Source organism: Tursiops truncatus, chromosome 11, assembly GCF_011762595.2.
Source record: "Tursiops truncatus isolate mTurTru1 chromosome 11, mTurTru1.mat.Y, whole genome shotgun sequence".
NCBI lineage: Eukaryota > Metazoa > Chordata > Mammalia > Artiodactyla > Delphinidae > Tursiops > Tursiops truncatus.
Genome location: NC_047044.1, coordinates 31687469 through 31712176, shown reverse-complemented (window position 1 = coordinate 31712176; position 24708 = coordinate 31687469). Strand labels below are relative to the sequence as shown.

The window sequence follows — 24708 nt, the reverse complement described above, 5'->3', positions numbered from 1 at the left end:
TATATTCAACATTTTTAGAACAGTGCATGACATAACAAATGCTTACATTTATCTTTATTATAACATTATTCCCATTTGCCAATATCTACATTTCTAAGACTTACCGTAATTTGATATTTTCAAACTCTTTGACTTTTAATTCAGTGACTTCTCTTTGTCTCTCTAAATCCTGAGATACATTTTTTAGTTTGATCACAAGTGAGGAGAGAGAGTCATCTTGTTCTGCTACTCTCTGTTCCATCTCAGCCAAATGAATAAAATGCTTGTTGGTAGGAACTGGAGTAGGAGACTGTTTTATTAAATCCTATGAAATATGGTTGGTTATATTAGCCATGAGCAGGTACAATGCAATGCCATACTTACTCCATAATTTTAACTTGGTTCCTTAAATGATCAAAATATAATATCAAATCTAAAATGTAATGATTTAATAGGTAATGAAGGCTTAAAGAAGATAGGAAATATAGATCTTATTCTTTGTATTCCCAGTATATGGCAAAGTGCCTACATGTAGTGGGGGATCAATAAATAAATGTTGATTGAATTAATGAGTTAAGGCTTGAGGAAGCTAAGGTTTGCTTAAGGTCATTTCGCACATATAGAATACAATGATCAAAAGAGGCAAGAATGAACTGAATTCAGAACATGGAAAGCAGTTAGACACAGGTAAACTTAATGTGCAGATTTGAAAAGAAAGATTGAGGTCAGATCATGGAAGGCTTTGAGTACGTGGCTAAGAAACATAAACATGATTTTGTAGGCAGCAGTAAGCTACTAACAAATGTCGGTTTAGGGAAAAAAATGATTACAGCTCTGTCTTCAGAAGATTATTCTGGCAAAAAAAAAAAAAGGTAGGATGGCTTCTAGTCCAAAAAAAAAAAAAAAGGGAGAGCTAAATTTTCAATTGCATGGTCTCAAAAATCAATAAAGAATAGAACAAAGTTCTTAGAATCTTACCCAAGTTGCTTCTTTGAATTTACTGAGTGAACTATCAGCCTGTAATTCTAATTTATGATGAAGAATATGAAGTTCCTCTTCATGTTTCTTAACAATTTCTCTTTGTTCCTGTTTTACAAGAAATCAAAACTATATCTTATATTATGATTCAAATAAATTCACATTCTAAGGGTCTTAAATATTTTCTTATCTTTACCTTCTAAAATCCTTATGAGATAGGGAAGGAACAACATCTGCATGTATTTATTTATACCTGTATACATTTCCCCTAGCACATGTTCAAACTGACAAGCCCAGCCTTAGAGAATAATTTATTATTAATATTAGAATAATATGTATCCATCAGCTTTTAACTTGTTTCTAGCAAATTTTTAAATGTCAGATTTTTTTCCCCTCCAAGTTCTAGCAAATTTGATTTCCACTGATACCTGTGTGACAGATTTCATTCTAACTTACTGCCTCAGTCTTTACCTATTAACTCAAATGATATTTTTCAAAATCACATAGTTTCACCATGAAAGCCTAATTTAGCAATTTAGTCGGTCCATAACACAACTGCCAGTTTTACTGACAGATCTGTAATCCAATCGCGTGAAAGTAACAATACCTGAATAGAATCATTTGAAAACAAGAAATGAAATACCACTTCAGGGCAGAACAGTATTTGGCATTTGTCTAAAAAACATCATAATAAATAAAAGAGCATAACATAATATAATAAAATACCTCTCTGGCTTTTTCTAGAAGATGTTGATACTTCTTTAACACTTCTTCCTTTTGATTTAACCTTGCTTGCATGTTTGCAATGGTCTGATGAGCAAGTTTCAATGTGTGATGAGATTTTGGTTCCACCTCTTTTCTTCCTAGCTCAGCTATAAGCTTTTCTCGTTCTGCAGTGGCAGGCAATCGAAGCCTCAGTTCATTAATTACTTTGTCTCTTGACAGAATATTTTCCTCTGCTAACCGTAAAGCAGATTCTTTTTTTTTTAGCTTCTGCAATGATCAAATCATAAAAAAATACATTTTTCTTTTAAAAATGCTTCATCTGAATTTTAGTGAGATTAGCTATAAGCAAGGAAAGGAGTTTCGTTTTATTTTTCACATCATACTTATAATAGCCAAATGATACTTAATAAGGTTAATCGACTGTATTTCTATGTGACAGCAGTTATCTACATGTATATTTTACTTATTTGTAAGATTATCACATGTGTTAGAAATTTCACTGTTATGATGAAAATGAAATTTACTTACAGTACTTTATTTAGGTCTTATAGATTTAGAACTAGAAATGTGTGGTGGTGATAGATTTAGAAAGAAAATGTAATAAACCATTCCTTTTATTTTGGTCCACTGACTATTAAAGCACTAGAAGAGTAACCTATAAAGTCAACAAAGTATAAAAATTGGAATTTTAGTGGCCTGAGTCAATGGGTCACTATTATAAAATCTGCAGCTTATCAAAACAAAACAGAAGAAAGTGTGTTCTCCTCAACAGAATTAAGGCAGGTATTTAAATTCTAGTAACTCAGCGGCAATACACATAAACAACAAATTTACAATTATAGAAGACAATCTAAGTTTCCTCAGTTGGTTTAAAAGTGCACAATTTAAAAAATTATTTAAAATGTATTTACAGTTAATATGATTTTCATTTTAGTTGACATCTAAACATACTTGGTTTATACTATTTTCTGTAGAATTTAATAAAGAAGACAGATCTAATCATCTATTAACCAAATTTAAGACCTAGATTAAACTAAGAAATAATTTCTAATTTACCTTCAAGCCCTTTAACTATCTACAAAAAGGAATAAACTGAAAATTGATTCAGAGTATAAAACATGCACTTCAAAATAAAACATAAAAATAAACAAGGATGAAAACAATTCTTGATCATAGAGAGGAAAGAAATATATTGCTCATAAAGCTACAGTCAAATGCTCTTTTTGTTTCCTTTCATGCTAGCAACTGAAGAACATGCCCAAAAGTGGCAAATAATGATTAAAAGGAGAGTAATTTCAAATTAGCCATATCTGCTGTTTTTTATCAGGTACTAGAAACATTATAGGAGAATAAAAAAGGAGAACAGAATAAGCAACAGATTCATCATTTTATGCTTCATCCTCATTTAAAAATATTACTTAGAAAATGCCACAAGCATACCTAATAATGCACTAATCAAAATGCAAATTCTTCTAATTACCTCTTCTAGTGATTTGCACGTTGCCTGTGTTTCTAGGATTATTCGAATATTCTCCTTAATTTTTCTTAGAGCAATCTCAAGTTGATTTGGAAGGGGCAAACTAGGGTCTGGCATTGATCCTGTAGCCTCTTCAAACTATTGAGAAATAGAATTTTTTAAAAAAGCAGTTGCAGCATTGAGAAGAACAATATTCATTTTTACAACTATATGACATGACATGATTAAACTCCACTTACAGTTGAAACATAAAAAGATACCATCAATTAAAATTCCATCCGACCTTAGAAAATATTTCTATTTGTTAACATTATAGGCCGTGCTACAGAGTAGCAAACAAGACTAATCATTCATACCTTTTGTGCTGCATTTAGTATTTCATTTTGCTGACGGTCAAAAACATCTAGTTGACGTTCTAGCTCAACTTCTCTCTGATCCCAGGCCATTTGTCTTTCTTCGTGAAACTGAAAAAGACAGTTTGGGTCAGACACACACAGAGATACTCACCAGGAATTTTTACACACATTTTTCTTATTTAATCCTCACAACAACCCTTTGAGGTCACTATTATTTTCATTTTATGGAAAAAGGAAGTAAATTCAGAGATGAAGTGATTTGCCTACGATCACAGAGACAGGCAGATATGGAGTCAGGATTTCAATCCATCCATATACCCATCCATCCATTCATCCAAAACATGTTTAATGACACATTCTGTGTGGCAAGCACTATTCAAGACAATGAGAACGCAGCAGTGAACAAAACCAAGTACCTTTCACTACAGAACTTATACACTAGTGAGGTGGAGATAGTCAATAAACAAGTAAGTATGTAATATGTCAGAGGGTGATGAGTGCTATGGAGTAAAATGAAACTAGGTAATCCCTATTCAGGGAATCTTGATGATAAGATTTACTGTTGTAGACTGAGTGGCTAGTGAAGGCCTCACTGATAAGGTAAGACATTTGAGCTAAGACCAGAAGGCAATGAAAGCATTATCAATACTGTTATCTGGGGTAAGAACAATCTAAGCAGAAGGAACAACAGAATTTCTGAAGCAAGCAAGCATGTGCTTAGTGAATATCATCTGCCTCCAAAGCCTTTGTGCTTTATTCTACACCAAGCTGCCTTCTCCTATTCCATCAGTGAGAGCCAGTAGAAACTTGTAACCATGAAAAGTCAAATAACTAATATTGAAATAAAAATTAACTTACCAAATAAGTTTGCTTATGAATTATTCCTTTTAAGACTATTAATGCAACTAAATAAATATGTATTTTTAGAATAGTTTAAAAAATAAGAAACAGAATATTTTATAACAATAATAATGGGAGCTACACTCAATTAGGAAAATAATGTAATCACCCATGCAATGTTGTTATGTTAAAAATCTTAGCAACAAATACGAAAGTAAATATAAAATGAAACCTTATTCTGCTGCACAATATCTTCCTCCAGACTACTGATTGTATGCTCATATTCAGAAATTATATTATTCAAATATTTTATTTCTTCTTTATCTTTGACTAATTCTCGACTGAGTTTAAGCTCTTGAAGACGGAGTTCTTCTATCTTCGTATGCCAAATGATTACCTGAAGATTTACAAATTATACATACAAATGTAAATACTATATAAACAAAATTTCTCCACTGATCTTAATGATTTTAATTCAAATTAATGGACATTCTATAACAAAATAAGATATAAGATTATCCTTGGTTGTTCCACAAGGAAAAGTTTATTTAGAATTTCCAGACTTTTCTAATATGTGGGATCTTAACATAAAACATTTTTCAAATGATGTTGGAATGGATATCACTAACATTCACTTTCATTTATTCATTTACTTTCATATATTTACTGGGTCCTTAGTGTATGTATGTAATTGCAACATTCATTTTACTTTCATAAATAAAAATCCTAAATGTTTCTAGCCTAGAGAATAAAATTTAATTTCAAAATAATTATTTTTCGTTTAATTCCTTCCAAATGAGGGCAAAAACAAATTTATATTAAAAAATAAATGTGGGCCTACTACTTGTAAATAATTTTAAACATAATAATTATGAAGAGTAGAATTCAACTAACCACTACAATGTTTAAGAAAAATTATAATTAGTATTTAATTAATATATAAACTTTCCTAGAGTGTTTAAAATTCTTTGATATTATACAATCTAAGCATTTCTATTGAAACCATGGCTTAGAGGAGTCTCATTTTATTTATAAAAAGATATCCAAATAGCCCAAACTCCTAATTTATAAAACCTGAATTAATAAATTATACACGGAATTTTGTTCATATATTAAGCATTATTCACATAGGCACATATTAACTCAAAGTTATTACATAACTCTTTTGAAAATACTGAACTTAAAATCAATGTTTTACCTTTTGGGCTCCCCTGGCATCCTTTAAAGTGCTTATTAACTCTTCCAGCCCCTTTAACTTTAATTCCATCTCCAGTGTTTTGTTCTTCATATTTCTATGTTCTTGTTGAGAATTTTTCATTTCTTGCATTATCTTCAGTTTGTCGTTTTGTAACTGAATCATTGTTTTAGAGAACGTTTCCTGCTGTGCCAAGGGTAAAGCTCCACTAAATTGCCGTCGTAGAGACTGAATTGTTTGGCGCAGATGTGTTGCTCTGTTTCTCCCCTCCAAACGGGCAGAATAGAGAGCTTGTTCTTTTTCATCAAGTTTCTGCTCTAAGCGCAAATTATGGGCCTCCATCTTCTGCAGCTTAGACGTAACCGACTCCAACTTACCAAGAGCGGTAGCCTCACTAACTTGAAGAGAGACAACGTGTTGGTGCAGCTTGGCAATTAGTGCCTTTTCATCAGACTGTGCCTAATATAAAAAATATATGTTTGTAGGAAGTTTCAAGTTTTCCCAATGAAACTTATCATGGTTTTAAAATCACAATTTACTAAATATAAAATTTAAAACAGGGTGCTACATGAGATCCTACAAAAATCTAACCTTGTTTTAATTGCAAAAGTGTAGAAAACTAGAATCAAACTTATTTAAAATCTAAATCTGGCATCTAACAGTTGGAATATTACTGTTTTTTTGAAAACTTCCATATATTAATAACAGTATTGATAATAATACTAATGCAGACAATGTGGGGTTTTTTAATCCTAAAAGAACTTATAATGTGAGAATATGTGAAAAACTATACATAAATACAAGAGAAAATATTGTTATGAAAGACATGTTTCTCCTCACTGTCTGGGCTTTGGTCAGCAGCCAGCACAATGCATCTGTAAGCATTTAAATGCTTTTCTGTGTTATGAATGGCATTTCAAATTAACGAGTTTTTCTAATCAACTTACAAAAATAGGAGCCTCTATCTGATATATCCTCTGATTAAAACTACAAAATCATCCCAATATCTAATGTAAATTTAGGAAAAAGAAAAGAATCTATATATAAGAGTTAATACTGCACATACCTGATAGTCTAACAGCTGCATTCTGATGGACTCTACTTCCTTTTCCCTGGACTGTTGTTGTGCATTCAAAATTTCAACTTGCCTTTTGGCAATGTCAGAAATCTCTTTTAGTCTAGGAAGTGATAAGATACTTCAGATACAACTGGGTACGTTTTCTAAGTAAATAAATATTAAAATTTCAAATTTCTAGACCCCTGGAAAAGCCATCAGTTTGCAGCATCTCTTCTTTGTATGGAATACTAAAGTTTCCTGAACTGTTTCATGAAACATAATTCCATGAGGAGTTAACAAATGTTCTGTAAAAAATACTCCATTCCCAACATTCCTCTCCCTTGAAGACTCATATACGTATCATATCAAATGCTCTGAGAAGTTCTAGAGTAAAAAATTATTTCAACCTGTACATTTTTTGCATTTTCCAAATGTATATGGTCAAAGAACTCCTCTCTCACACTTTTTTTCATGAGATGCTTATTATCATGGTTTGGTATAGACGGAATAAGGTATTAAGTAGGCTTACTTGATAAACTGTACAGTTAAGAATACAGAAATTTAAAATTGCCAGGTTCCCTAGATCAATTAATGTATGTTTTGATTTGCTTTATTTTAATTTGCTAGTTACCAGAAATGTGAAAAAGAGATTACACAATTACTACAATTGCAAAAAAAGGGTGGAGCTTGATGGTAAGTTATTAAATTTCCTATATGACTATTTTGATAAGATTAAACAGGTAAAATAAAATGCATTTTACTTTGGGCTGGAATAACTTTAGTTCAGCGTAACAGATAAGTCAGGTTTCCTCATATTGATTAGAAGCTCTTACCGCCAGTTATGTAAGTTTTCACCAATTAAAATATAACAAAATGAGTAATTATAAATTAGTTTACTTCAAAAGATGAAGTACATGAGGTGAAAGGAAGAATAAAAAATGGGGTCATTCATAGTGAAAAGGGCTGGGAATAACTGATATTCCCAAAAGGACTATCAAGACTCTAAAACAATGGCTATAACTTTATGGGTAAGCCATAAACCCTTTTTACTAATTATCTGTGCTAGACAGATAAACTCAGGGATCCTCATACTTTTCTAATGAAGTAACACATAATTACAAAAGAGTGATTAGACAGCATCTACCTGGTATACACAGTATTTCCTCCTTACATATATTGATACTTTGAATTCTAAGAGAATAAACTGTTTCCTTATGTAAAATGAAAACAACACTGTTATCAGGGTTATTAAGTGTAATTAGATGAGTCAGTATATGTTTAATAGATGTAAACTGAATCAAAATCCGTATTTTATTTCTATTTTTACAGCAACCTTATGAAATAAGTATTATTACTCCCTTAATAAATTAAGTTTAAACAAATTAAATGGCCACAACCCTTCCCTCCAAAAAAATATTAGTATGTGGGAAAACTAGATCTCAGAGAGTCTTGATTTCAAGTTCAGTGTTTCCTGTAATACTATTCCTGGGCTCTGAAAAATGTAAATCTTGAGAAGTTATTTCCTCTTCAATATTATTACTTATGCTAGTTAAAAATCAATCTTGTTAATATTGTTTAACCCTGTTCTAATAAAAAGAAACCAGTAACAATTGCCACTAAGGATACTACCCCTTTACCACTGTAATTAGAGTTCATAAACACAAATTAGAGTAGACACAGCTAATCAAATGACTAAAAACTCCACATGAACTTACTTTGATACTTCAACTTTTAGTTCCATTTCACTCTTCTCTAATTCTAGAATATGTTGCCTATCAGCGTCACTTACTGTCTTGCTCACACTATCAGCTAATTCATCTCTTAACATCTGTTCCACTTTCTGCGCTTCCAAATTGATTTTGGTAAGCTGAGAAAAAGTAACAAAAACCGTTCAGAAACGTTAGTTTTTGGTGACATTTTCCTTTTATTATACCTTTCAGCACACTGCAGTCCTCTTTACTTTGCATTAGTCCAGATACTGCATTGGGTGTGAAGTATTAAGAATAGATTGACGAAGATAAGGGGAGAAAGAGCCAGGAACAAATTATGAAAACTCTAGTTGTATGTCAACCCACCCAAAGTCATTTATATTAATCAACTCACAATCTAATAAGATATGAATCTCTGATATTCTTAATTTACTTGAAATGCCATATGCTCATTATATTTTACTTCAACTATATCATCTATAAATAAATCTAAATAGTTAATAAAATCTTATTAATATATAATGACATTTAAAATAAACAAAATAACATGAATGATTTGAGAAATACACATTCTCAAGGTAAAGGAATATTATGAGTGCTACTTCACCATAAATTATTGAATATTTGCAAACTATATTATTGCCAGCCAATTTAGTAATTTTGACCATATCAAAAGTCTAAAACTTCCTATTAGAATGAAGTCCCTGAAAGGAGAGATTACTGTCTATTTTATTTCATGCTATAACTCCAGTTCCCATACAGCATCTGGCATGTACTAGGCACTCAGAAATAATAACTGTTAAATGAAGGGATGGTAGTGGAAGGCAATTCCATTATTAAGCAAATAACATCTTTTTGCACATTAAATCTAATAATGTAATGCTGGTGAGAAATAAAAACTCAATCACAAAAATACCTGCTTTCTTTTTAAACATTTCAGATTTAAAAATATATCATTTACCCATTACATGAAACACAAGCACTATATTAATATGCTACTTCAGAGTTACAAACAAACCTCTTCCAATAATACGATGGCTACCATGACTGATTTTTTACTCTCTAACTGCATGAAAAAAATTATAATATCAAACCTCAGCAAATTTGGTTTCCAATTCAAAATTACGTTCTTCCACTTGCTTCAATGAAGTCTTCACATGTTCATACATTTTTTGAGAATGTTCAGCCCGCTGCCTTTCATTTAATTCCTTCATCTCCAGCATAGTGATTTTTTTTGAAATAGAAACAATCTCACTATTGGTTATTGATTTCTTTGCCTTATCCATGTTAGATTCATTTCCTAAATGCAACAATACTTCGGTAAATCTCACGCTGTTCTTATCTAAAGTTTATCCCAGATATTTTAGACATTGTATGTAAGGAGGCACTATTGTTATGCGGAAAACACACGAGCCTTTTGAATTATGACAGACCTGGACTCTAGTCTCAGCTCTGTTACTTCTTATCCGTATGCTGCCTATCCTAATCCTCTGGGATTTACATGTTTTGTCAATCAAATTATAACACAAATTATTCTTCATAGGATTACAGGCATACCTTGTTTCATTGTGCTTTGCTTTATGGAGCTTCGCAAAGACTGCATTTTTTTGTTTTTGTTTGTTTTTAAATTGAAGGTCTGTGGCAAACAATGCTGAGTTGAGCAAGTCTGTCGGTGCCATGTTTCCAACAGCATTTGCTCACTTCGTGTCTCGTGTCACACTGGTAATCCTCACAATATTTCAAACTTCTTTATTATATTTGTTATGGTATCTATGATCAGTGATCTTTGATGTTAATATTAAGACAAAATGAAGGTTCAGATGATGGCTAGCATTTTTTAGCAATAAAGTATTTTAAAATTAAGGTATGTACATTTTTTTTAGACATAATACTGTTGCACACTAATAGACTATAGTATAGTGTAAACATAACTTTTATAGGTACTGGGAGACCAAAAAATTCCTGTGACTCATTTATTGCAATATTTGTTTTGTTGTGCCAATCTGGAGCCAAACGTGCAATATGTCCAAGGTATGCCTGAACTGAAATAACAATGTAAAAGATGTAGTGTAGGAGGTGTCACATGTAGATAGTCAAAAAAGGGCAAATAAATATACTTTGTTAACTGAAAGGAGATAAACTGTATTAAGAGGCAATACAGTGAAGCAACACTACTTTGTGAATACAAGTGCAATGACTCAGAGTAAAAAAGTAAAATCTGAAGCCATGTGATTTAGGGATTTCGCCAAGTATCTTCTTTAACCCTGACCTTTATCTGGCCTTTGTATACATCTAATATCAAATATTTTACTTTAAATTATTTTATCAGTTATTATACCCTTATCTCATATATGCAGTTGTATAGCTTATCTTTGGACACAGAAGTTTGTGGCTAAATGAAAAGAGAACGAAAGCCCCCTCATTGACCATGAAAAGGCATCACGTAGGATTATCATTAGTTAGTCACCTTTTAAGAAGAGAAAACTAATACTTTTGCTTTGCATAACAGACATGCTCCAGGAAAAAAAATTTGGTAGTTTTAGTTTTTTTAGAGAGTCAATTAACCGTATGTTCAGGGAAGTCAATTATTTTAAGGAACTAATAAGCAGTGATTTACTCTGTAAACAGTCGTAACACCAATAATGCCACCTCCTATCTTTCTAGCTTCACAAGCTTGAGTTTTATAACTGAGTTTGCTCAAAGAAATATATATATTTTTGAAACTAAACTGTTTTGGTGTCTGTCTCAGCTTTAAGAAGTGCTTCATTTTGTTCTGTGTCTTTAAATAGTATATGATTTTAGAATAGCTGCTGCAAGCAGTGATCAAATAGCTAACAGTAATGTTACTGAAAGAAGCTAAAAGTGTTAGGAAACCATTATGGTACAGAGATTCATTCAGGCAACCCTAAGCACCATGAAGGAAAGAAAAAAAAATTGCAGTAAATACAGATATACTAGGAACATAAAAACTCTTCTCCATTCTCTTTAGTGCTAAACTTTGATAATGAAAAGAGGCACATCACAGGGGCTGCAATAGACACTAGTCTACTCTATATTCTTGTGTTTGGAGTGTCCTAGAGAGAGGGTAACAGCCCAACACCAATCAATTCCCGCATGGAAAAAGCTAAAAAAGTGACACTTTTAAACAAAGATATAAGGGCACCAGGAAATAAAAGCTTTTAAACTTCAGTGATTTATTGTGGAGTTCCAGAATTTGGAGCGAATCTTCTCATGTCTCTGTTCAGAATTGAGGGGTTGACATTCGAACCTTGGCTTTGGAAGACAGGCAATGGTGAGGTCATTCCAAGATAAGGAAACACCTTAAACAAAGGTATTTAAACCACCTCAGAGCTGCCTCTCCACAGGACCTTGCTGGAGGCTGTACTCCTTCTCTGGCTTGTCACAGAGCACTACAGGATGCATTCAGTGTGCTTTTCTGGCAGCCCAGTTAACCTTTATTTTTCCTCTACAAGATTTGGACCCTGGAGCCAAACCAGGGAGCTAGCAAGAATAAGGCATGCTTGTAAAATTATAGCCATGTGCAGCTGTACAACAACAGTACTACCACTAGCAGCTGTGTTAAAGTATTTATAGAGAGAAAACTTCAGAACTAAGCTGAGTAATGTAGTGGATAAATATCTGTGAAAAAATTTATTTTTTACTTATTTTTTCTGAGAGGGATCGAAACTGTAAGCCTCATCTGATGGAAGATGTGAATAATTCACCTATGCATGTTTGAGGTTGACAGACTTGTAAAATCTTTTAAAAAATAAAGCTAGACTTTATATTAAAAAAAAAAACTTCAGTGCTATAAAGCCATGTATCGGAGAGATTAAGGTATTTGAAAATTAAGGAATTTCTATAGGGAATTCAGCACTTATTGAAGAAACACAGGATAGAATGAACAAAGAACTTACTAAAACTGTATATAATATCCTTTTCTATATCTTAGTTAAAATGGTATCTTCTTTTATGTAAGAGCTACATGGAAGTCAATTCACTTTTAATCTCTTAATGAATTAAAAAGTACATTTCTAAGAGTAGCTTATTTTAGACTTCCCAATGTTAAGCCTCTCTAAGCTACATGTCTCAGTTACCAATTTAATAGTAACAGAAACTTTGAATAGCATTAGCACTCTAAGGTCTAGAAAACAAATTAAAACATTTTATCCAAAGGGGCAAATTTATTTGAAAATTATAGAGCATAATGCTAGTGAGATAAAATTATTTAAATGTTGTGAACTAGGATAACCATTTGAAAAACTAATATGGAAAATCCTAGCAGAAGCCACAAAGATTTTAATACCCTTTAAGACAATATCTCTGTTAGATGTAAATGAAGATGTTCACTGCAGCACTATAAGCAATAGCAAAAATTAGAAAAGCTAGTGATTTAATCACCCAAACACAGTAACTTACTGCATGAATATTTATAAGTATGATGAATAAAAAATGAAATATTTTGATATCTACTAAATATAGCATATAATGTTTATTATAATTTAAAGTATATAAAATATATAAGCATGTATAAGGTCATACAAAAAAATGATACAGTAGTGGAACTATGAGCAATATAAATTCTTCTCAAATTTTTCTGATGTTCTAGGTGATCTTTTAATTTAAAAATATAAAATGATATATTCCTAATATAACTCTATACAGTGAAAAAACTCATAATACTATCATTAAAATACAGGTATTTCAAAATTATCATCAGTTTTAATTGTTAAATGGTTCAGTATAGCTAATGCTCAGTCATACATTTTTAACATATGATTTCATTAGAAACAAATCCAATTTAATAACTAAAAACCTAACTTTGGTAAAGGTTAGTATGAGATATTATTCATCAACTGCCTGTTAAATTAAACTGTTAGGCAGAGAGTGAATTTTTATCAAAATATTTCCTTTTTATCTGGTATAGAAAGGCACTTTAAATGAAAAATATTCACTATTGGATCTTAATCATTTTATATTATGAGTCATAATACTTACCTAATTTAGTTTCTTGTTCCCAGGCTTGTTCAATAGTGTGAAGTTTTTCCTTGGTAATCTCCAGTTCTTTACTTACAGACTCCATTTGTTCTTTTAGGGATGCATTTTCACACTGAATAAAATAGAAACATCACTGAGCAACTACATTGTAATTCAGATTAATACCACAGATGTGACACTGTCTGAACTTTATATAATAATCTCCTAAAGCTCACAATCTAGTTTTTTTTAACGAATGTAGAAGTTCCTCTGCATGTAATACAGATAGACATACACATAACATATATGTTGTATACACACACATATATTATTTAAAAATAATCATCAAAACCTTGTATATCCGATATGTGGCCCTAAACTCCTGAGTATTAGCTTCTGCCATGTTCACTTTGGCCAACGTGGAACACTCCAGAGTCTCACAATCTTCATAAAGCAGTGCTTACTTCCCTCATTCATACCAAGGGTTACTGAGCATCCACAGCATGCCATCGGTGACAGGTACTGTATGTTCATGATGAAAAGAAACAGACAAACTTCTGGCCTTCATAGGCCTCACCATTTGGTGTCTGTGGATATATGTGTGGTAGGAGTTGGGGAGGAGTGTGGAATGCAGCAGAATGTGAACAGATAATCAAAGAAAAAAATTCACTAAACAGGTGAAGATCTAGAAAGAAATAGAGTACAAAACCAAAGAATAATAAAAAGTAGCATATCCAGATAGAGTGCTTAAAGAAAGTATTAACCACTGAAGAGGTGGTATTTAAGCTGAAACTGATGGTAAGAGAAGGAGCCAATCTTGACAAGAAACCAGCCATGGAAAGAACTGATATACTACTGGTAAACCCAGATGCTCCAAAGCAGGAAAGAGTCTGGAGTATTAGAGGACTTGAACACAGTGAGCAACAATCAGAGTGAAGAGGAATAAAAAAAAAAAGTTGGAGAGATTATAGGGGGCCATACCAGGCAAGGCATGGTATGTCAAGACAAGTAACTGGAATGTAACTTAAGGTATAATAGGAAATCATTTAAAGATTTAAAGGAAGAAGTTTTAACAAATCATTCTGAATAAAATGTGGAGAATCAATAAAGGGGTAAATAGAGAAATGAGAAATTAGTCAGGAAGATACTGTAAAGTCCAGATGAGAGATGACACTGGTTTAGATTACAGTTATAGCAGGGAAGATAGAGAAAAGAGGACACATAAGAATTAATTACATTTGGGTGGAAAATGATAAAGGAAAGGAATGACTAGAGAATAATTCTAAGATATCTGCCTTAACTAAATGAGTAGATAATAGTGGCATACACTGAAACAGAAACAACTATGAGAGAAATAGACATCAGGAATTAAATTTGGACACGTTAAATTAGAGATCCCCTTGAAACATGAGTTGTTAAGTAGGTAATTCCATACAGAAGAACAGAGTTCTGAGAAGTCAGGCTGGAAACATAAAATGTAGGAGTTGGCACATAAGTATAATATTTTAAGCTCATTTATTCTTCATTTTAACAAATAGAATGTCTACTACATGCCAGGTATTCTAAGCACTGGACTGCAATGGTAAACAAATTCCATCCTAAAACTTGTATTTTAATGGAGCAATTTGAAAATAAGCCAATATATAACATACTGTCAGGTAATAACCATTATGAAGAAAAATAAAACAGGGTAGTGACATTTTTTTTTTTTTTTTTTTTTTTTTTTTTTCTGTACGCGGGCCTCTCCCGTCGCGGAGCACAGGCTCCGGACGCGCAGGCTCCGGACGCGCAGGCTCAGCGGCCATGGCTCAGGGGCCCAGCCGCTCCGCGGCATGTGGGATCTTCCCGGACCGGGGCACGAACCCGCGTCCCCTGCATCGGCAGGCGGACTCTCAACCACTGCACCACCAGGGAAGCCCATGACATTTTTTTTAAAATAAATTTATTTATTTATTTTTGGCTAGGCTGGATCCTCGTTGCTGCATACAGGCTTTCTCTAGTTGCGATGAGCGGAGGCTACTCTTCGTTGCGGTCCACGGGCTTACTCATTGTGGTGACTTCTCTTGTTGCAGAGCACCGGCTCTAGGCGCACGGGCTTCAATAGTTGTGGCGCACGGGCTTCAATAGTTGTGGCGCATGGGCTTAGCTGCTCCACAGCACGTGAGATCTTCCCGGACCAGAGCTCGAACCCGTGTCCCCTGCATTAGCAGGTGGATTCTTAACCACTGCGCCACCAGGGAAGTCCCGAGATTTTTTTTTTTTTTAAAGGGCGATGTTATAATGAAAAGGAAGATAAGGGAATAAAACATGACTCTCTGGTAACATGCACAATTACAGCCCAGTTCCTAGGTACTGTAAATTCGTAGGAGAAAAACAAAAAAGGGCTTAAGGTGTTTTAAATATCTTGCTACCCTTTTTGCTTCTCTTACTTCCAGACTCTTTCAAAGGATAACTGTGGCCTTGCTTCATATCCCATTTTCATACCCCTGCCCTGGTACTGCACCCTCATTTATTACCACTCTTACCTCTAATATTCAATCATTCTCTCCCCTTTAGCTCTAAATTTTCTTTTCCTCTCCTCTCAAACTTCATTGGTCTCCTTATTAAAAAAATTTTTTTGAAAAAACACAGCAAATCCTCTTCTTAATTTTACCTTAGTCCATATCTATTTCTCTTGTCTGCTATTATCAAAATTTCCATTTTTTTAATTGCCTTATCACCCATTCGGTTTTTGTATTTCTTTACCACCCACTCTGTTTTTCATCTTCTAAAATCTGATTTTCATCACCTTTATTCAATCCCTGAAGTTAACATCTATTAGCTCTAACTCTGTGCCAAACAGCAGGTACCAAACCCACAAAAATGAACTAAGTAGAGTTTCTGATATCAAGAGGCTTATATTCCTGTAGGAGAGGCACACATATAAACACATATAATATGATGTGATATAAATAGCAGAACTAGGTACAAAATATAGAAATAACAGAGAGGGTGAGTTTTTTCTATAAAGAAGGATGCTACAGAAAAAAAGGTAGTGTCTGAAAAAAGTTTTGAAACATGAATAGAAATTCACTGAGCAGAAAAACTGGGAGAGGAGGAAGGGCTTTCTAAACAAAGAAAACTGCATGTACAGAAGAACATACGAAACACTGTGGTGGAGAAAACTGGTAGTTCACTTTCTAAAACATTAATTGTGAAACTCCTTAGAATGTCACAGTAGATGACATGAGTTATGTGCGGGCTAATCACAAAAGTCACTTATTCTTTAAGTGACTGGCAACTTTTGAGAGGTTTTAAGCAAGGGAAGGACATGGTCAGATGCAGGTTTAGAATGATCACTTTGGTGGCAGCAAGGAGGATACAACACTGGAGGTAATGGTATGGGTAATGGTTACCACAGTGAAGATAATAAAGAATAAAACTAAGACATTGCCAACAGATAGAGACATATGTTCAGAATTATAACTGAGATACAGGAAGTAAAGGAGAGAAAAGGATATAATACAGAGACAAAATTTTTTAAGGTTTGAGTAGAGATGAAAAATATTATCTGGGAAAATAAGTTTTAAAAGTTAAAAATTACTCATTGATACGCTACCTGCAGGAGATTTCTTATCTATGATTGTCTAATGCTAGAGAAGAGAAGACAACAGACATGAAAGATGGGAAAAAATAAATTTTTATCACACTTAAATATTTAGAATTTTTCATAAAAATTAACATAATCATCTCTCTTCAAAAATAATAAAAAGTAAACTGATCATGATTATTTCTAGTTAATATTAATAAATAATGACTCAGATAATTTTGTAGGAGTCATTGAAAGCTATTCAGAATGTTTTCTTGAACGTGTCCCCCTAAGCAAGTGAGAGCTTTTGAGCCAAAAGAATTATATCTCCTTCCATTCCAATGAGAGGATCATAAAAGAGAATGAACCAAAAGACATAAGCCTTTATTTTTCATAAAGATAAACAAAATCAGGAGCTTGTTTTGCCTGCTGTAAAAGGTACGAAGGTCGAGTGGCTAGAAGACAATTACAAAGGGTCTGGGCCACATTCATAGACTCCTTTAATTAAACTAATGATACTCCATCCTATTCTTCTCTCTCTCTACAGTAAGAAAGGATAGGGATTTGCAGAACTCATCCAAGGTCCAGGAAGAACCATGGATATCTCATCTACTCTCTGCTACATCCACCCCAAAGAGCCATGGACCATGAGGGAATAATTTACACTGGGATCAGGGCAAGAGAAAGGAATGGGTACTTAATAATGCTTCCTCTTCTGACTACATTATCCTATCTGTTCCATGTTCTTTTTTCTTTTTTAAGTACCTGATGGAAAGAGATTTCATTCAGCTAAATCACACAAGTGGGCTAAGGAAGATAACCTGGAAGAAGTCATCCAGAAGTCATTTTGCACCTATAGATAAGATATCACCAAAGAAGAATGGCTAAAATCACAAGGTTTAAGGATCACACATACTTACCTCTAGGTGTTCCAAGTTATTTGTTCTTTGAACAAGCATATTATCTTTTTGCAAGATGTCTCTGTACTTAGCAGTCAGTTCATTGTATTGTTTATTGGCCAATGCTAGTTCAGACAGAGAGACACTATTATCTATAACTTTTTGGAGTGCTGCAATCTTGAAAACAGCCATTTCCTATGTAAATAAAGATACATTGGATTAAGGTGGTGTATTTTTTTCTGGTAAAGGCACTAGCCACTTATGAGGATAAGATAATATAGCTGAAAGCAAAACAGATTTTAGAATAATTTAAAAAATTAGATTTCTCAAGAATTGCATATATTGCATATATTACAATATATTACAATAACTATTAAATACTTTCATACAAGAAATAATATTTGGAAATTTTAAATCATAATAAAAATACAGTGAATCCTTTTATAACTCCTGTCATAGTTAAATGAAATTCAGTTAATTTGAGAAACACGTAATATACAGCAGCAAAAAAAATATCACTTAGAATATATCTTTGGATGGCTTTTCTAAATTTCATAAGATTAAAAAAAAACTTCTTTTAAATGGCAAAATTTGCATCATCACAGGTAACATTTCCAACTTTGCTATTTCTGCTTATTTATAATTAATAACAAACTAGCTTTATAATAAAAGAAAATTTTTTGTTCACAGGAAAGAAACATTATTTAGGGAAAAAAAACTTCTCTGCATCATAGCTATCTGTAACAAATAATATCAAAGGCTTTAAATTACTTGGTTCATCTTCAACTCTTTAGCTACAGAGCTATAAGAGTCACTATTCAAATACACTGTATTAACACCAAAAAGAAAATACTGAACATGAAACCAAATTTATGAAATGAGGAAGATAAGGAATTTATGAGTTCCCTGGAGGACTCATAAATTGGTTAGGACTCAGTGCTTTCACTGTGGTGGCCTGGGTTCAATCCCCGGTCAGGGAACTACGATCCCGCAAACTGTGCGGCTTGGCCAAAAAAATTTTTAAAATAAAAAAATTTAAAAAAAATAAAAAGAATTTATGGTTATAATTCATTCTGAAGTAGAGTAATGAGGGGAAAATATTTGTAATAGTGCTTCAGATCTCAATTTGAAAACTTCTCTATATAAATAAATACACCCTAGTCTACCTTACCCTTGGGATTCAGTTTCACTTTTGCTTTGTGGTGAGGGAAATCATGTTTCCCATCCTTAAAAATATCCCTTTTTTTGGCTTTCCAATTGTTGCAAAAACAAACAAAAAATCCAGGTTGACCAATCAGGTTGAAGAGGAAGAAGATTCTAGTTCTTTCTTCCCTTCTATCTCAAACATTCGCTATATTTGTAATACTCTAAGAAAAGTACATTCTACAAAATCTAACACAAAATAAAAACAAGAACATTTCATATTGAAAATAGGTTTATTAGCATGACAATTTCACCCATTACTATATTTAAAAGGGGGTGGCAAGGAACTCAAGTTCATTCTAATTTTACTTTGAATTCTTCTATTTACATGCTCCTATGTAAATTTAGACATGTCAAATGAACATATACATGCTTAAATAAGGTCTGATCAGATGTAAAGCAAGGTGCAGAAGAGTTGCATGTCATGCAACTTTTTGTATCTTTGTTAATAACTTGCAAAAGGAAACATTAGAAGGATTATCAGTTACCTAAAGGGGGTGAAAGGATGAAGTAGAATGAAGTGAAAGGTACAAGGACAGACATAAGATTTCTCTGCTGACATCTTTTGTACATGTGAATGTTTTATATATTCAAATTTAATTTTTTAAAAAGTTATCCCTAAAACTGAAAACAAATGTAAAATAAATGAACCTAACTATATAGCAATTGTATAGCATAACCACACAAAGAGGAGAATTACTTCAAGTCACTATAGAATATGTTACCATGACGATACATCCCTAGTGAGAGATATTCTAAAGAAAATAAGAACTGTAAAGAAACTTTATATCTAGTAGCACTGGTATTGTTATTGTTAATACCAATACAAGATTACTGTTTTCAAATTAATGTATGAATATTGTAGTATAAAAAATAATTATTTTAATGTTATTTTAATAGATTTCCGTGTTAAAAAAATAAAGTACAAAATCAAAGGTTAGTAAAAACTCCATGCTCTTACTTATCCTAAAATGTTAAATTTGAATTAAAAATAACAATATGAACTCATGATTTAAATCTATACATATTTTCCTAACTGGACTAGTAGCAATGACACTCCAAGAGCAATGACACCTAGGACTGGTTTTTGGTATCTCAATGCTGTCCCCACTAAAATGAACCAGGGCTCTTTAGAGAAATGGCTTATTCCAAGCCTGCCTAAGAAGTATACAAGGTACCTCTTGGACATATGTTGTTCCAGAAAACAAACTAAGTTTTGCACCTTGGTTCAAAGACTAACGTATTTCTGTCAAATAGGATACAAGAACCTTCTTTAAAGGGCTCTCACTGGCCAAAGTTGAGACAAAAGAATAATGACTACACCTGAGTAAAACACACTGAATATTTAAAAGTGTGTGAGTCTGTTATGATACTTAAAGAAGAGAAAGCTGGAGGGTGCAGTGGGTGGGAGGGGATAGGCAGAAGCAGACTATACAAACTCTGTATTCTGAAAACTGGTCATGAAAAGGAAAGAATGACCAGTTTTTATCTTGCCTTTCTAGTTAGGAACCATACTTCAAGATAACCAAAGAGCTTGGGCTAATGAGGAGAAGCTCTTTATTTTATAAAGAATACCTGCTAGTAAATGAAGAGAATATAATATAATTAGAAAATCATGATTTTTGCAACTCTTAATGAAATAATTGGATCAGGCAACAACAATCACCAGTGGACACTAAAACCATTAGAAGAAATGATGAAGAACTGGTTATTTGCATGGTATCAAAATATCACCAAAGAATTAACTAAATCACTTAATAATAGAGATATATGGCTGTCTCCCCCTTAAGAAAGTAATCAATCATGAAACATGGGACTACCAGACATTCCATCTCTTGAAGTGATACACTATAAAGTATTACTTATAAAGTACAAAACATTACTTATGAAGTGTTCTTGCCAAAAATGTTTAACCTTAATATAACCAAGGCTTCAAAGCTAACTTTTAGTAAATACAATGGATACAGGAACAAGTAAAATTATGAAAGAAAATAATCAGATAAATATTCATTATTTTTCAGAGAGAGGAGGAAAAAAAGGGGGAGATTCTATATTTAAAAGACTTAGGACATGTAACATCCAAATACAATGCAGGGTCCTTGACTGGATCCTGGGACAACTGAGGAAATGTGAATATGATCTGGACGTTAGATAATATAAGGTATTGTTGTCAATTTTGTTAAGTGTGATAAAGTTATTGCGGTTATGTAAACAGAAAAAGACTTTTTTAGAGATGCACACTAAAATATTTAGGGGAGAAATGTCTGCAATTAAAATATTCTTACAAAAAAACAGATGAAGCAATTAGAGTGGAATGTTAATAAATGTTAACTATTAATCCAGGTGATGGGTATTCATCATACTACCCTTTCTTCTTCTTCTTTTTTTTTTTTTTTGCGGTATGCGGGCCTCTCACTGTTGTGGCCTCTCCTGTTGCAGAGCACAGGCTCCAGACGCGCAGGCTCAGTGGCCATGGCTCACGGGCCCAGCTGCTCCGCGGCATGTGGGATCCTCCCGGACCGGGGCACGAATCCGTGTCCCCTGCATCGGCAGGCGGACTCTCAACCACTGCGCCACCAGGGAAGCCCTATCCTTTCTTCTTCACGTTTGAAAATTTTCAGAGTTGAAAAAAATCAGACGTACCTTAAAACGTTGCAAACGTCCAATTTTTTCACCAACTTCAGCCTCCATTGATACCAATTCATTCTTCTGTTTCCAATTTTCTTTTCTAAGCTGTCTCTCCATTTCTACTAAAGTAGTATATTGCCTTATGAGTGACTTTTCATTCACTTGTAAGACTGTGAGCTTTCTGCTATTTTCTGAAAGTGTTTTTTTCATTTCATCTGAATCCATCTGAAGAGCACTGAGCAAATTCTGCACAAAGTCACATTTATATAACTTGTTAAATCTAGCTATCTTAGTTTGTACAGTATTATATATTGATCTTAAAAGTGCTTTACTTACATTATATTCTTTTATTTTTATAGCATCTTGTTGGATTTGATCCTCAAGTTTTCTCTTTTCCTCTTTCATTGTTTCAGATTCTGTTTTCCAGGTCTTCTTTTCACTTAAAAAAATAAAAATGACAATACAGTAAACCTAATAAAATATTTAACTATAGGAAGAGATAGCTATAGATTATGGAAATTTAGTTTCTATAAAATAAGAGAAATCGTAACTAGTCAATACCTGATAACATAAGTAGAAATGCCACTTGAAAGGATTTATCCTGAAAGTTATATTTTTATTTAATAAATGAAAGGTAAAGAAATTATTTTATCATTTTCATTTATCTACAAATTATTACTTTACAATTGTTACAATATAACAATTGCAGCTGAATCTTATAAATATTTTATTAAAAACAGAAAACAATTAAGAAAATAATCAATACCCCAAACTAATTCTGGAAATCAAGTCTCAGTATTCTGACCCTACTCTTATAGTAAAATTCTTTTTTTTTTTTTTCGGTACACGGGCCCCTCACTGTTGTGGCCTCTCCTGTTGCGGACCACAGGCTCTGGACATGCAGGCTCAGCGGCCATGGCCCACGGGCCCAGCCGCTCCGCGGCATGTGGGATCCTCCCAGACCACGGGCACGAACCCGTGTCCCCTGCATCGGCAGGCGGACTCTCAACCACTGTGCCACCAGGAAAGCCCCTGACTCTACTCTTAAATTTGAGTGTTAAATACTTATAAAATATCTAGAATACAAACAAAATGAGAAATAATTAGACTTAAAAGAAGGTGTATAAGACATTGTTGCCTACCCAGACCTGCAATCTGCTTGGCATAAACCAATTATGGTGTCAGCATTCTCTTTGAACTGAATGATTCAAACCTGGACATATGACTTGGACAGCTCATTAACCCAATTCTGACTCATGAGATCTAAGTCTGCCAGCAGCCTCTGGAAAAAATTTCATGTAAAAATAAAAAGTTATGTGAAAAAAAAAATGCCCCTCTTCTTCAATGGTCATGGTTCCATCTTCCTTGAACTCCTTCCTTCAGCTATTTTATAACCAACATAGGAGATAATATGACCTATACTATAAGACTCCCAAACATGACCTATCCTATAATTAGCTTTGGTTTTCTTGTTAGATCAAATTGTAGTCACTCTTAGTGTTTAAATCACCTTTAATCAGGTATTCTAACTATTACTAAGGATATTAGTCCATTGGTACAGATGAGATGGCAGAGATAAGCACAAACAGGTTAGTTCCCCATGAAAATATATGAATAATGATGATGGTGATGATGAAGAATGATGCTAACAGCTGACAGTTATAAACAGTTCATATGTGCTATAATATTCACAAAATGCTCATATCTGGGCATTTTCACATAATTCATTTAAGTTTCATAATAACCCTATGAAAAAGTATTACTATCACAGAATTTTATAGATAAGGAACTAAGACACAAAGCGGAGGTGAAGAGGCAGGAAGAAAAAGTAAAAGAAAATATCTAAATATTTTTTGTTACTTAGCTTTAACACGAATATTCTTCAATTATATTTATAAAGTTTTGCTAACACCTATACCTTAGGTATTCTTTATATAATAAGCTCTGTTGATGACGAATTACTGCGAATTTTCTGTTATAGTCTTCAAGAGAATCTTCTAAATTCTTTAACTTATTTTCTTTATATTCTAGTTCCTAAAAATTGGTTTAAAAATGAGAATGAAAAAAGCATCAGGATATATTTTAAATTTGAAGGTATAAATTCATATTCTGACAAGATTATAGAAAAATATACAAAAGATAATAGCAAATCCATAAGCAGCACAGGTCATTTCTATGATTATTCTGAATACCTTATGGCATATGGAATGAGGTAATATGTGTAAATGAGAAGTGCTATGAAACAGATAAAATTATTTTCATCATACAGAATAGTTACAGTAACCATACAAATGATCAGATACAGTGGTTACAAACTTACCTTTAGCCACTCAGTCCCACATACCCTTTAATGAACATATGCATTCATAGCTCCAGTCAGATTGTCTTTTCCAATTATTTCATTTTGAAGATGAAGAAATTTGAGACTTAGAAAGATCAAGTAACTTACTCAACATTAAAAAATTCATTAATACTACCCTTGGTAACCATTTTCTAAGCACACATGCCAAGCTCAGTGCCAGGTGCTTTACATATTGCAGATCTAACACTTGCAGTCAGGTCTGGCTGACTCCAAAGACCTTGCTACTTCTATCACTCTATGCTGCCTTAGGATTGGGAGTCCAAGTACTTGTTTTGCCACTTTGAACAGGTTTTCAGATTCCAAATTGGTTCTCTAATCTACCACAATGCTTCTCATGTGTTTTTTATATAAAGATGAAAAAAATGAATCTTATCACAAGTAACATGACAATGCAATACTTCTATCACTTATTGACAATGTTCCTGTATTGAAGAAGAATAAATTCATGAAGAATGCTAAAATTATAAATTTAAAAGTAATGATATAACATGAATTATAATGTTCTAATAAGTAAATTCTAATACTCAAAAAATGATTAATTAATATAATATACAAATACAAGCATCTGATAATCATAACTCAAGTATATTCACAAATGGATTATTTAGGAAAGGGAAACAGCAGTGCTTATAATCAAAAACTCACTTTCATTGATTCTGAACACATTTTTGTGATTATATTTGCAATGTATGTGATATTACCGGTATTCACACTCAAATGAAATAATGAAAAGCATCCCTCATTATGCCATTCA

The 24708-nt window shown here is 32.9% G+C and overlaps 1 protein-coding gene across 8 annotated transcripts in view; it reads right to left on the bottom strand.

Annotated features, from left to right (window-relative positions):
• Positions 1–24708, bottom strand: part of CEP290 (centrosomal protein 290) — a 100859-nt gene that overhangs the window by 36753 nt on the left and 39398 nt on the right. For 6 of the 8 annotated variants that reach the window (XR_012324272.1, XM_033866271.2, XM_033866273.2 and 3 more), the window contains 15 exons: positions 23511–23626; positions 21929–22031; positions 21608–21838; positions 17783–17956; positions 13316–13427; positions 9412–9617; positions 8324–8475; positions 6618–6729; positions 5555–6010; positions 4589–4753; positions 3517–3624; positions 3164–3298; positions 1684–1950; positions 958–1065; positions 105–304 (listed from right to left, as the gene is read on the bottom strand). Coding sequence is in view for 7 of the 8 variants with exons in the window: in XM_033866271.2 (XP_033722162.1) it covers positions 105–304; positions 958–1065; positions 1684–1950; positions 3164–3298; positions 3517–3624; positions 4589–4753; positions 5555–6010; positions 6618–6729; positions 8324–8475; positions 9412–9617; positions 13316–13427; positions 17783–17956; positions 21608–21838; positions 21929–22031; positions 23511–23626 (2645 nt within the window). In the remaining variant the exon portion in view is untranslated. The remainder of the gene's footprint in view (positions 1–104; positions 305–957; positions 1066–1683; positions 1951–3163; positions 3299–3516; positions 3625–4588; positions 4754–5554; positions 6011–6617; positions 6730–8323; positions 8476–9411; positions 9618–13315; positions 13428–17782; positions 17957–21607; positions 21839–21928; positions 22032–23510; positions 23627–24708) is intronic. The other 2 variants (XM_033866274.2, XM_033866275.2) reach the window with 2 other exon arrangements.